A 14,181-nucleotide genomic window follows, 5' to 3' on the forward strand; every position below is an offset into this window, starting at 1 on the left:
CCAGTTAACAGGGTCGCTGTTTAAAGTAAAACACCGGCCGATCTCTGCCACGGCTTTTTGAGTTAAAAAGGATTTTAAAGTTGTGTTGAAACGTCTTTGCTACTCGTGCTTATCTCCTCTCACGTGTTGATTCAGTGAATCCATCTGTGATGAAATATAGCACATCTCTTCCATGCTAACAGGCTAACTGTTGTGTTGCTCATAATGATATCTGCCTGTCCGTCTGCTTCTATGGTGTCATCTGTGATGAATGGTATTTGTCTTTGTTTTACTGCCCTCTACTGGTCTGGTGGTGTAGTGCATTTACTTTAATTTTTTTCTCCATACATCACTGGCCTGATTTGCACAATCTACCCGGGACTTCAGCCCGTGGTCAAAATGCAGACAACAATGGAGGCACAGGAACCTTTTAGTTCAGGGTAAAGTAGTTCTGGGGGCTAAAGGACCCCGGAACTCTTGGTCGAAATGAACCTGAAAGAACAAATGTTTGAACGTATCATGTTACTCTGTTGTTTTAAAGGTCAGCAGAATTGTCATTAAATATTGATTCATAACATATTCATAATACATTAGGGTCTAACTCTAACTCCACTGTTTGTCCATATTTACATGCTTCTTGTGTGTACCTACAGCTCGCTCTTAGGCTTGATCAGGTGTCCGTTAAAGGTGATGTAAGAGTCAAACTCATCACTGAAGATGGCGTTCTCCCTCTCCCCTTTAAAGAGTCTGACCCACACCTGGTCGCTGCTCTCCAGCTCCAGCATCAGGCTCTGACTCTGCATGATGGAGCGGTCACTTGGCTGGGCGTAGAGGATCACCACCTCCTGCTCATTGTGCATCACATGTAGATACGTCTCCTTCTGGTTCCAGGTGTGCACGTTCAGGCTGAAGTAGTAGATACCGGGCACGTAGCAGTAGAACTTACCCGTAAACATGTTGAAGTGACCGTACAGGTTGACGAGCTCTCTGTCAAAAAGCAGAGTCTGATAGTAGTCGTTGGATTGTATACCCTTCTTGCGAGCAACAGAGAAGGCTGCAAAATAAGACTTGCCCGGTTCACCAGGTTGGCCCATGCTGCCTTTGTTGCCTTTTATTCCGCCTGGGCCTGGAGGACCCATGTGACCAGCTCGGCCTGATTTACCATAGGATCCTCGTTCTCCAGAATCCCCTTTCTCGCCTAGGAGAAGCAGAAACAGTCAGGTTCAAGTTTTTAGTCATGTGGCAGCCCAAAAATAAAAACGTTAGTTAAATCAAAATAATTATTGAACACTCAGGGTCTGATTAACCCTAACCCTTTTCTCTCCTCCATATGGACCTCCGCTACTGTCGTTGACAAAGCTGATAACAGTCCCAGCCCTTCTTCTATATTTTGATTGGTCAGTGATGGAGCATGGACATTGATGAGCACAGCTTGTTCCACAAGTTGCACTATTTTGGACCGAGTGATGTCAGTGCTGGGACAACAAACAGCTGAAGCCAAGAGCATTTCATGGCTCAGGATGCTGAGTGCTGAAAACGGGGACATGCATTGTTCAGTCTAAATGTGCAACGGAAATGTGTGCGCTGGAGACGTGTTGGTTCAAAAATGTGGTGTTTTAATACTTAAAAAACTCTCCTGGACTCACAAGGTCTCAACTCATTAGAGAGATGCAGGTTAGAAGAATGAAAGAAGTGATTATACCTGTCTCAAACTTACCTTTGAGGAACGTGATGTTGATCTGTGGTACGATCTGGTACTGCGGGTTCTGTTGGCTGGAGTACTGATGGGGAGCCTCCTCTCCTGGGTCACAGCAGCGTCGACACTCCCTCACCTCCCTGCGCCTTCACATACAGTACAACTAACCCCAGGCATTCAACAGGGTCAAATACAGCCGTCTGTATTTTTGATAATTTATCATAAGCTACTTGAATAGCATGAGGCCTGAGATATACCTACTTACCAGTGGTAGACATTAACAAAGTAAATGTACTTAAGTATTGTACTTAAGTACATTTTTTGAGTATCTGTACTTTACTTGACTATTATTTTTTAGGGAACTTATTACTTTTACTCCATTTGAAAGACATATATCATACTTTTGACTCCACTACATGTCTATCAGTGCTCTAGTTACTCTCTACTTTTGCTTTGAAGTCAGCTGATGAATTTTCTTTTCTGAAATCAGATCCCAAAGACTGTAAACTGTTTGTGTACTTGTGTCTGGTTTGTCCCAATGGTGTAGCCGTACCTCGGTTGAGCGTAGACCAAACATTATTCAGATCATATTATAAACCCACGTTTGAGGTTTTTAAATAAAGAATGATTCGTATCGTTGTAAATCTCTGATCTGTAGCTGGTATGTTCCAATGTTGACAATTTCACACTTCTTCTATCAGCTTTTCTTCAAAGCCTTTCTGCTGTTTGTGATCCCTGCTACTGTTTACTCTGTCACACCTCCACATTGCCCCTGCTTCAGGTCCGGGTTGCATTCATTTTTGAGGACATGCACAGCCGACGCACCAGACCAACGCAGGGACGTGTGGCAGCAACGTACGCTTAACATCAAGTATATCTCCAGCCTCACACTTTTCTCCTGCACCAGTATTCTCATTATGGATAGGAATGAATCAGACTGGATTCAAAGGGTACCTGGCATCCTGATGATAGTCCCTTGGGTGCACTCTGTCCCAGCTGGGATCCGGATCTTTTCTCTCCTCATAGGCAGGCCTGTAGAAGTCCAGTGGACAGGCCCAGAGGAGCAGCAGGGCCAACACAGAGGCTTTGGTCATCTAAAATACACAAGAACAGTCCTTTATGTAGGTCATACATAGAAATCAAGTTTGAGTCCTTATTTAACTTCTTTTTTTCCTCTTCAATACTGAAATTAACACACAGCTGCACGCATAGATCACAAATCTGGGCATCATCTTAAATGCTGGATCGAGAGTCTTCTTCAGCAGGTTATCAAGCTAGTCCAGACTTCCCTCCACCCAGTAGAAGTTGCTAGTTCATCCTTGTGGATCCTGAGGAGTTCCAATGTCAGATGAGAGACGTAATCCCTTCAGCTTGTTCAGAGTCTACGCTAACATCTAGCCTGGCATGCCCGAACAACATCCATGGAAAAAAACTCTAAGGCAAGATGACAAGATGTATCTTACAGGGATGCCCAAATTACTTCAATGCAGGGGTGCAGCAGCTACTCTTCAAATGTCAGAGCTCCTTACAACATACTTATAAAGGACAAACCCTCCACCCTGCAGAGGAAACTCACAAGGAGTTGAGTGAAACAGATGTTTGCAATGTTATAACTTACCAGCCAAAATATACTTGAGCTATAGGAAGCAATGTTGTAGAACTGAGACTCGAGCATTGACTGTATTCTGACTCCAAAACTGGAGAGGAAGATTCTGGCTTATTTTTTGATAATGACTGTTATCAAAAATACACACTGTCAGTCCATGTTCACACAGTCAGTCTACGTTCACACAGTCAGTCCACGTTCACAAAGTCGGTCCAGATCATAGTCTGTATAAATAATGGATGTAGTATCCGTAGATAGGTATGCAAGTCTTGATGAAGTGTCATTGTAAGGTGATAAATATAGCCTTAATCCTTAATCTACGTTGTGTTTAATAACACTGATATCGAGTGGTAAAATGATTAACTAATACTCCAGAGTTCAAATCTTTGTCATATTTTTCCAAAGAATGTAATATTGCGGATAACAGGTTGCTGACGTAATATAGCTGGGAGAAACCTCTGTATCTCCTCATCCTCCAAATCATCACACCTTTCAAAACCATTACTCTACTGAGGCCTTTACCCCTAGTAGGAGTGTAAGTGTAAGAATTAAGTTGTAACTTAGGCTGACGTTGGAACTATCTCAGCTGTTGCAACGCTCAAAACGTTAGTAGAGTGTAAACTCCATCCTAAATGAAAAATGCAGGCTGTGTTCAAATTTACACACACAGCTGGTGCAACAGGCTGCTGAACAGAAACATATTTCAGACTCAGCGTCCAGTTTTCTTCCTACTCGTTCTTATTGAGAGAAATAAGCATGTGTCCGCGTCAGCTTACAGTCGTAATCAGTCCAGCAGCAGAAAACATGCTCAGACAGCTCTGATGTTGCTGATCTGCAGACATACCAGCGTGCCAGCAACATCTTTGCTATCTGGGCTTTGGATCTAAAGATGGGGAAATGTCCTGTGTTACGCTCTCAACCTTTGTGTCCGTGGCGTTGTTGGCGGTAATTGTGTATTTATTGCTCCCCCATAAAAAAGTGTTCCTGGAGACCTGGCGCACAGCGGCAGTTCCAAGTTGAGCGTTTTCGCTGTGTGCAACCTTTAGCAGCTGATTCACAACGTAACATGCCTTAAACGTAAAACACCTCCCTGATAGCTAAATGAAATGAATGAAATATGAGACCACATGATGTTTGTTCGACTTGATAGAAAATTGAAACAAAAATGCATGATCGAGTTAGTTCTTAACAATCAGTGATCGATTAGTTGTTAACATCCCTACTCAGGATGGTTGATGTTGTTGCTGGGATGACTGAGTTTTGGTCTTCTTTAGAGTGACGCTAGGCTCAGAGCAGATAAAAAGCATTCTGTAGTAAATAACGGCTGGTTGAACATTGAGCATGCATGCTGTCTCTAAAGTCTGAAGTATTTGAGTCTTCTCTTTACATTTCAGACGATGTATGCGTTAATGTGTGAGCATGCGGATGTTTGTGTCTAAAGAGGTGAAGTTCAAAGACATGTGGGCTCATAGGGGAGACTTAACCCTGCTCTTCATCTCATGTGTTTACTCCTCTGACTCTAATCTCCTCATAAGACACACACAGCCTGAAGCCTGTCATCATCCGTCTGACTGAACCACACGCAGTATCATTCTTTGAAGTTACACACACACACACACACACACACACACAGGTGGAAAACCAAAACCTTTGATTCAGTAAAAGCAGATGTCACAAAAGTCATGTTTTCATTTTACCAACCAAAACAAAATAAAAATTCAGATTAGTGAGTTTGAATCAGCTCTCCAAGGTGAGTATTTTGACTCTGACAAACACTCACATTCTAACTTCATTCAGCCATGTTTCAGGTTGCAAATTCATACTTTCTGGGAATCTGATAAAAAATATAGAAATACAAACACATAATACAAACAAACAGACAAACAAAAAACAGTGAAAATCTGGACGCCATCAGATGATATTTAAAGTTTATTAAATAAGACATTAGTATTATTAAGACATAAGCCAAAGTTAGCATTCATCCACTTCCCAGCAGTGTTGTAGTCAAGTCACTAAATCTGAAGTCCAAATCAGTTTAAATAACTGAACCTGGAATGACTGTGTGAACGTGGACTAGCAGTGTGAATCTGGACCGAACAGCAACATCCGGTCTCAAAATATGAAGCCCATGCGGAAGTGTTATAAACTGCAATTCATCGAGCGTCCACTTGAGGCTGGCTGCAGAAACACCGGAAACCACATACACACCAATTAAAAAAAGACAATCTTTTCAGCATTAATAAACATGTTTACAGCCTGGTTAAAAAAACAGCTTGGGTCTACGTGGCTCATTTCTCTATCGGCACACACTGTAGGGATTTAATTTTTTGTAATGCGACGGTTCAGAAGATATTAAGATTACAAGTTTTGCCCATTTAAGGACATGACTGACTTGAATGACAGGCGGGAACACATAGCTGTTGGCTCAAAGGCACAAACCCCGCCTCTTTACCTCACACTAAGTTAGGTTGAGTTCAGCATTACAAATATGGCTCCCGCCGCTGATTGGCTTCAAAACAGCACTCAGGAACAGATGGTAGACGTCACAGATACTACATCCATTACTTTTACAGTAAATGGTTCCAAGACGATTATGCAGGAAAGATAACAATGTAACAACCCCTGCATCAAAATTGGTGCTTTCCTCTGATTGGCCGTTGGAAGTGGAAACGTCATATCTGCTACAATATTTAGAGTAATTTGGACATTACAGTCTACTAGTTAAGATGAACCTTATGACTCAGTGGTGAAACCAAACAGGGACACAACCTAAGTTACTAAGTAGTTTCAACCTATGGTTTAGTGAGGACTTTACACCCTAACTAAGGACTCAACTTACGCACAGCTGGTGCAACAGGCTGCAGGTCTCTTGTTGCAGTAAATCCACATGTTGTAGCCTGAGCCTTCACTTTATATGACTGTATTATAAGCGCCTGCTTCACACATTGATATTCAGCGTGTTAAACATTTTGTACCCCTTATAATGATCCAAAGCTATTCAACACTGTCAGTTATATGCATTGTGTTCCCTTTGTTTTGACATAAGAAAAATGTTTTTTACGAGTAATCAATGATTGGTCATTGCTCTGAGGAATACTTAACATTTGCATCCCTTATCCTGAGTTGGTTTACCACTGGAATTAGAAAGTTTAACCATTTGTGATCATGTAACACTGAGGAAGCAACCAAATGTTTGTTTGTCAGATCTTAGAATACAGGAGAAAAACAAGGGATTAGCAGGATCAGTGCTTAGATACGCAGAAGCTGCTCCCTTGATATAAATGATCCTGCTCCACCCGTCATTCCTGCCACATGAAGTTACAGCCTCGGCACTGATCTCGTCATGTCTTGGCAACATGTCTAAATGGATGAAAGTACGTCACTTTCTGCTCAACGTGTCTTACACTGAGCTCCCTGTCATCCAAGACAATCCCTCTGTGCAACCACAGATCAACTTCCAGCCTGGACAAACCAAACTCATACCCACAAAGCCTGACTAAAACCTGGGTGTCATATTTGATGAGATTCATTGTTGAGTCCTGAGGATTTGCCCTGGAAACATCAGGAAGAACACATCCTACCCATGCAACACAGCTCCTGGCCCAGTCTCTAATGTCAGCTTGTAACACAAAGTTTAATACCATAAAGAAAAACTATGACAGGCATATTAAATATTACCAGACCAAGCTTTTTTGGCAGAAGTAGCCTAACCGGGGCACTGCCTCAAGCACAGGTGATACAGCTGATGACTTCAGCAGTCTACTCCAGTCAACCAGTGAGGCACAGTTAAACAGCAGAGGGCCCACACAGCTAAACAAAAGTTCCTTCCTGCATGACCGCTTCACCAAACGCCCTTTGTTGACATGCCACCTTTTGGGTTTATCCACAGATTCTTATTTTGAATCAAGAACTCAACAGTGAAATCAAATTTGAAACCCATCATTGAGTCATCAGCTCACCATTCCTTCTAAATGTTATGTAATCCTTGTCTGATCGGAGCAGGATGGAAACTTGAGAGATGATGTCCCAGGTTTGTGGATCAGCGCGTGTGTGAAGATTTGGATCAGTGCCTTATCTGTCACTGCAAGCCTTCACATGCTTGCATATATCACAGCTTACGCAATTTAGAATACATTTGTGCCTGCATGTCCCGAGAATATTGCATAAGTCCAGCTTGACAAACATGTACCCTCCTGCATGGGCACCTGGAGCTGAAGTAGGTTCTCTCTCCTCAAAAATATTGTAATTACATTTAAAATATTCAGTATTTGTGAACCACCTGGCGTCTTAGATTACATAAAGAATCTGCTGCTTACACTGTTCAAAGTGCCCGTGAGGGTCTCTCTGTCTGTGACTTTGGCACCCCCTGTGGACAAGGTGATCTTCTCCTGTTAATGTGTAAGTCATTTTTTCTGTCAATAAATCTCATCCTGCTTTCTTTAAAAGACCAAACTATAATTTATCTTGAGTATATGCTGTGGTCAAAGTTAAGAAGGGATATTTTTCACAAGCTGAGCACACCTCGTATTACATCTAGGCTTCTGATGCTGTTACAGGCTTTAATAAAAACCTTTTCCCTGCCTTTACATATATGTACTTTAGTCATGTCCCAGCCATGCAAACCTGAGAATGTTGAAGTGGAAAAGCCTCTGCATTGTTTCTGTGTCAGACACGCCGATTGTTCTCTCGTTGGTTGCCAAAAACTTCACAAATATCTTTCATTATACTGGGCGGCAGTAGCTCAGTCCTTAGGGACTTGGCTTGGGAATCGGAGGGTCACCGGTTCAAAGTTTGGCAAGTGGACTGGTGGCTGGAGAGGTGCTGGTCCATTTGCCTGGGCACTGCCAAGGTGCCCTTGAGCAAGGCACTAAACCTCATACTGCTCGGGTGGCGCTGGTTGATGGCAGCCTCCACACTCTGACACTGACAATATAAACTATGTGTGTATGCAACATGATCATAAAAAAAAAAGAACACAAGTGAAAAATTGAATTTGTCATTGTAACAGTGGTAACGTGTGTGGGTTCTTCTGGAGAACTCGCCATGTTTGTTTTGGTGTTTTTCTGCCTCTGCACCCTCCCCTCTCAGACGGGCAGTCCTTCAGCGCTGCGCCTCATAATCAAAGCATTCCTGCCCACGCAGATCACTGCATGGATACTAAGGTTAGAAACTGGGAGGATACAGAGCCTGAAAACAAATTTGTGAAGATTTTTGCAACTAAACCTTGATTAAGTCAACCTGTGGATGTCTTCCCCCGCTCTCTACTCCCCACGTTTCCTGTCTCTCTTCAGCTGTTCTGTCATAAAGGCAAAAAAACCTAACTTAAAAAATATAAATCATTAAAATAAATAGAATAAAATAAAAAAAGACAACCCAGACATGTTGTAGGTAAAGTATCATTAAGGTTTTGAAACTTACCTAAAACTTCTTTAAACACAGACTGATCCTGTTTGATCAGCAAACTGATGATGAAAAACACTAACGTGAGCCATCTCACTTCCTCTCATCTTTGCTGACAGTTGTGCCCGAGTGTTGACCATGTAACAGCCAAATGTTGATCAGCAGTCTGTATTTAAGTTAAAGGGATATTTCAGAGTTTTTGAAGTACTGCAACAACACTGAGTATTCAGGTATAAATGTGTATAACATTTATTAGACTTGAGAGTTGCTGCAGACAGAAACATACACACCCACATATGCATGATTCCCCCCGTGCTTACACTCGGCTGAGATAACAAGTGGTCACACCCATAAAATGTGTTTTGTACAGCATGAGATTCCTTGGTGACCTACAATAGTCCACAGTTTTCCTGCCAAGGGTTCAACCCCTCTAGAGACACTTTCCCACAGCTCAGATGGATGGTAAAAAAAAAAAAGAAGTGAGTGAAGACTGTAAAACAGCTCCCGATGACCAGAGGAGATCCCTCAGCTTAACTTTTTTATGAGAAGAAAGCTGATAGCCAGGCTTCCACCCTGACAAATCTGTCAGGAAACAATGTTTGCATGTTTCCTCAAAGAGAGCAAATACAGCGACATTTGAAAAGGTGCAGTGTCAGTATGTTGTGTGATAAAGATGATGCAAAAAAGTCACCATTCAGAGAGTTTACACTCTTACATACTGCACTATACACACTGGCACCGTCTTCCCCCCACAACACCTCTGTTACTTCCTCTGATCAGAGATGTGTTTGCTCCACCATTACGCCTCTGTGTGTTGCACATTGCAGATGAGACGTAACACTGAGGAGTTATCATTTTATGTTGATTCTGGTGACCACTTTGAATGAAATGCATTTTTTCAGGGATGAAGACTGCATTTCATGTGAGCACCTTCACCCACTGTGGTAAAGATGCGTCTCCTGCTGAAGCGTTTGTTTGTTGTGGAAGCAGCTTCTTCTTACTCCTACTTTTCTTTGTTCGTATAACTTTTATCAGGCTGCAGAGTGATGTGGTCATGAGTTGATTTGTAGCTACGCCAACTCAGATTCATTAGCGTTAGTTAGCTTACAGAAGGTGAGCAGACGTAGCGGTTTAATGTTACCCGTCACTGCCCCGGTGTCACGATGTGAGCTCCGGTGTCCCAATAAATGTCTGAATAATGTAAACATGCACAGGGTTTAACTCTTTAGTCCTCACATAGCAGTGAAGTATTCACACACAGACATTAACATTAAATCCTGTTCATAGACATTTAGCTCTTTTAGCTAGTAGAGCTCTGGTTGTAAAGTTAATTCATCTAAAGCTTCAACAGAAAACATACGTGTGTTTGATAATCCTGCTCCAGTATCAGACATGAGGACTAAACATCATAAATGATTGAAAGAAGAAAAAACTCTGACTGACAAACTTTACAAGCAGAGCTCTGAGCAGAGACATGTCGCTAATAGTCTCATTTAACTCTGCATGTCATGAATCATCAGTATAAAAATGGCATTATTTCAAAACCTGTTAAAAACTCCTCACAGTGCTTTTAATGCACTGCGGTTTTTGACACTTCATTGCTGGCTTGGTTTTTCAGCCCTGGAGGTTTCCACTCCGGTGGGTTGTTGACATAAAAAATGAGAGGGAACCCTCAGGGACAGGCTGGTGCTGAGCCAAAGCTGTGCTGTAATCCCACAAAGTGAAAGCAGTCATTATCATCCACTGTGGCTTACACAACAGCGTTTGCTCGTAGCACTTGTTGCACAGCGTGGAATGAATGAATCTTAGCATGGGCACAGTTTGAAGGATTTGTTCGTGTGTCAGGTGAAGCTGATAAACTAAATTCAGGATTCAGTTTGCTCGCTCCTTAAAAGAAAAATGTGCTGTGCTTAAACAAAAGCTGACGATGTTAAACAGAGACTAGCTGTGATTGATTTTTCTTTCTATTGCCTTTTAAAACTATCTCAATTCAGAGAGGAAGTTCGGGGCATTCAAGGTCTGATGTCTGGGTACGGCTTGTCCTACAGTTACAAGTGTGTGTATGTGTTAAGACATGTGTGATACCAAGTGGAATTTGTTAGCTGTGTGTGTGTGTGTGTGTGTGTGTGTGTGTGTGTGTGTGTGTGTGTGTGTGTGTGTGTGTGTGTGTGTGGGGACTAAAGTACATTTGCAAAAAGCACCTGATGCCAACATGCCTGGACCTTAAATCATTCACTTGTCAAACATTCACAGTGTTGCATGAACAAAAAAACAGCTACTGTTTTACTTGTTTGTCTACAAAAAGTTTTTAAGCAAAGAGGAACCTTACTTTTGCTCTTCTAGTCCAGTATTTCTTCTGCGGAAATGAGAAATGTCTGGGTTCCCTCTCAGTTTCTGCCCCTCTCTGCTGCAGTCCTCGCTTCCTTTCAGTGGTTGTTGTCCCGTCTCTCCCTCCTCAGGTCATTCTTTTTCTCCTCTAACACAGAACACACACAGTGTCTGCCAGAAAGTCCTGCTCCTCCAAACAAGTGTGGAAGGGGGAGTGGATAAGAGGAGGAGGAGGAGATAAGGGGAGACTGAGATAGAGGAAAGCAAAGCCTAAGGCTGTGAGGAGGAGGAGCTCAGAGCTAAACTCCAACCCAGCGAGGGAAATAACAAAAACACAGAAGAGAAGAAACACATGAGTGGTGGGTGTGGGAAAAACAGAGAAGAGAGAGAGAGAGGAAGGAGGGTTTAGAGCAGATGCTTTGTCTCTCTCAGCCTCTGTAAACATGAAACAGCTGCCCTCAACAAAGTGTCACAGGAAAAGTTTGCGGCCTGTTTGTGTGGTTATTGGTTTATGTTTCTCTCATGGCCTCATTACACAAACAGTTAAAATCATGGGACATTTTTTATTAATGACAGTGATGCTTACTGACTCACGGCACGCTGAGTTTTGGTAAACATGATTGACTGTGTTAATTAAACATCCTGAACTTAACACTCTTCAGCTGTACCACCCGCTAACAGCTAAGACACAGTAAATATCCTCTGCATCATACAGTCCCTGTTCACACCTGGTGTTATCATACAACCTATCACATTAAAAATATGTCTCTACATGATGTCAATCGACCACTCATGATCAACCTCACCTCTCCCCTCCATGAAACCCTGCGTGAATAATAGGTTTAACTTCCTGTGTGTCCTTTTCTCTGAATGAGAACTTGCATTCTCCGAGGTAACAGGAGGCTAATCCTCCACCTCCGAGAGAGCGAGACATTAAACCTGAGGGAACAACACCTGTTGAACCTCAACCAGGAGAACGTGAACGTTCTCTGCATTCCAAGAGGATGTTTGACCTGAAGTGACCCCAAGATAAATGAATATAAAGCTGTTACTTTATTTACACTTTAGGACAACATATTGATATGGCAGGATAGTGTCATCCTGACTCGTGCGGTTAATTGTATCACTGGCACCAAAGAGTGTAGAAACACTGCAGTCCACTGATTGGTTGAAAGAATCGTCACTTCCCGTGCGACAGCGGTAATAAAGAACAAAACATAACCCTGCCATGTTTAAATCTCCAGTGGACTTCGGGAAGATAACTCTCTTTGTTTGTAATCCGCATTTGTCAACCGCGGAGGTGCAGTCTTCCCTCACGTTTTTCTTCTTCGTTGCATTTATTAGCGGGGTACACTGTGTCGCGCTGCCATGACGTCTCGCTTTTACGTAGCTGACTATCAACTATCGGCATCCGTCTGATACGCCGCCCACCAAGTAGGGCACAGTTGGCTGTGGAAACACAAAAACAGGATCAGGCGTTACCAATCCGACCCGTACCAAACTGTACTGATACACACCAGACCGATTGGTGGAAACGAGCCATTAGAAACCAAAGGGCCCAATATCAATGTCCTCCCTAAGCCCTGAGCCCTTCTTGATTAAATTGACTTCAGCTGGAAAGTGATTGAGGGCAGGAGGTAGGGGTGGGCGATATGGGCAAATAAATATATCTTGATTGTTTTTTTTAATTTTACGATGAGGATAGTCTGACAATATCCTACAAAAAATACTGTAAAACTTTACTCGCTTACAGGAAATCTATGGATAGACACGGCATTTCAGAACAACAGCTCTTATTTTTTTTTAAGTGCTTCATACATCTTCTGCAAAACATTGCCCAACAATATTCTATGGCAATGTTTAACAATGATCAATTTGGAACGGTCTACGTTCCAACCCTCACCTATGGTCATGAGCTGTGGGTCATGACCGAAAGGATAAGATCGCGGATACAAGCGGCTGAAATGAGTTTTCTGCGAAGGGTGTCTGGGCTCGGCCTTAGAGATAGGGTCAGGAGCTCGGACATCCGGAGGGAGCTCGGAGTAGAGCCGCTGCTCCTCCGCGTCGAAAGGAGTCAGCTGAGGTGGTTCGGGCATCTGATAAGGATGCCTCCCGGACGCCTCCCTTTAGAGGTGTTCCGGGCACGTCCAACTGGGAGAAGGCCCCGGGGTAGACCCAGAACGCGGTGGAGGGATTATATCTCCCGCCTGGTCTGGGAACGCCTCGGGATTCCCCAGGAGGAGCTGGAAAGTGTTGCCGGGGAGAGGGATGTCTGGGTCAATTTGCTTGGACTGCTACCCCCGCGACCCGACCCCGGATAAGCGGAAGAAAATGGATGGATGGATGGATGGATGGAATTTCAAGTTATGTCCAGGCTGTACATTAATCACAGTAGAATATGCCAAATCAGGTTTGCTCATTCGTATCTTAGTTAAGCTTTTGTAAAAAAAAAAAAAAACGTAATCAAATATTTTAAACCAAATGGACAAACAATACCAAGTATTGTCACTAAAACACACAGCAGAAAGAAATGTTGGTGAACTATTCACAAGTACAGGTTATTTACTTCAAGTTATAAATGAAATGAACTTGTACTTATATGGCGCTTTTCTAGTCTTTCTGAACACTCAAAGCACTTTTACACTACTCGTCACATTCACCCATTCATACCCATTCACTCACTGATGGTAGAGGCTGCTATGTAGTGAGGGACCATCAGTGTTAGCTAATTTCATTCAGACACATTTACACACCTCTGAACAACAGAGGGAGCAATTTGGGATTCAGTGTCTTGCTCAAGGACACTTCGGCATGTGACTGCCGGAGCTGGGATCGAACCACCAACCTTCCAAATGATAGACGACCCACTCTACCCACTGAGCCACAGCCGCCCCAGAACACCAGTCTGTTCACAGCATCAGGCCTCAGTGAAGCCCTTTGGCAGGTTAAAACATTTCCACCTGTGCTGAATGCCTTCTCTGAAAGGCTACTTGAGGCGAGAGGGAAGTTTGGCCAAAATATTTGCGACTTGGCACTTTGTATCTGGGATCAAGGACGGTAACAAGTTCTCCGAAGCCTTCTCTCTCCACCACTTGAATCGGTATGATTTCCTTGGCTATGAAATGAGTGATGGCTTGCCAACGTTTACTTGCTTTGTCATATGGTACGTGCT

The 14,181-nt window shown here is 42.9% G+C and overlaps 1 protein-coding gene across 1 annotated transcript; it reads right to left on the minus strand.

Moving 5' to 3' along the window:
- Positions 1-378: 378 nt before the first annotated feature.
- On the minus strand, positions 379-11,218 carry c1qtnf1 (C1q and TNF related 1). The gene is made up of 4 exons (XM_034708158.1): positions 11,011-11,218; positions 2,630-2,769; positions 1,697-1,821; positions 379-1,177 (listed from the first exon to the last, which is right to left on the minus strand). The coding sequence occupies exons 2-4, from the start codon at positions 2,767-2,769 to the stop codon at positions 627-629; spliced, it is 816 nt and encodes a 271-aa protein (XP_034564049.1). The 5' UTR covers positions 11,011-11,218; the 3' UTR covers positions 379-626.
- Positions 11,219-14,181: the final 2,963 nt, after the last annotated feature.

This window comes from Notolabrus celidotus, chromosome 18 (genome assembly GCF_009762535.1).
Source record: "Notolabrus celidotus isolate fNotCel1 chromosome 18, fNotCel1.pri, whole genome shotgun sequence".
Lineage (NCBI taxonomy): Eukaryota > Metazoa > Chordata > Actinopteri > Labriformes > Labridae > Notolabrus > Notolabrus celidotus.

Coding starts and splice junctions, on each gene's coding strand:
- c1qtnf1 (XM_034708158.1), bottom strand. CDS start 2,769: ATGACCAAAGCCTCTGTGTTGGCCCTGCTGCTCCTCTGGGCCTGTCCA. Junction 1,822..2,629: donor GACTATCATCAGGATGCCAG/GTACCCTTTGAA, acceptor CTGTATGTGAAG/GCGCAGGGAGGTGAGGGAGT. Junction 1,178..1,696: donor CAACATCACGTTCCTCAAAG/GTAAGTTTGAGA, acceptor TGCTTCTCCTAG/GCGAGAAAGGGGATTCTGGA.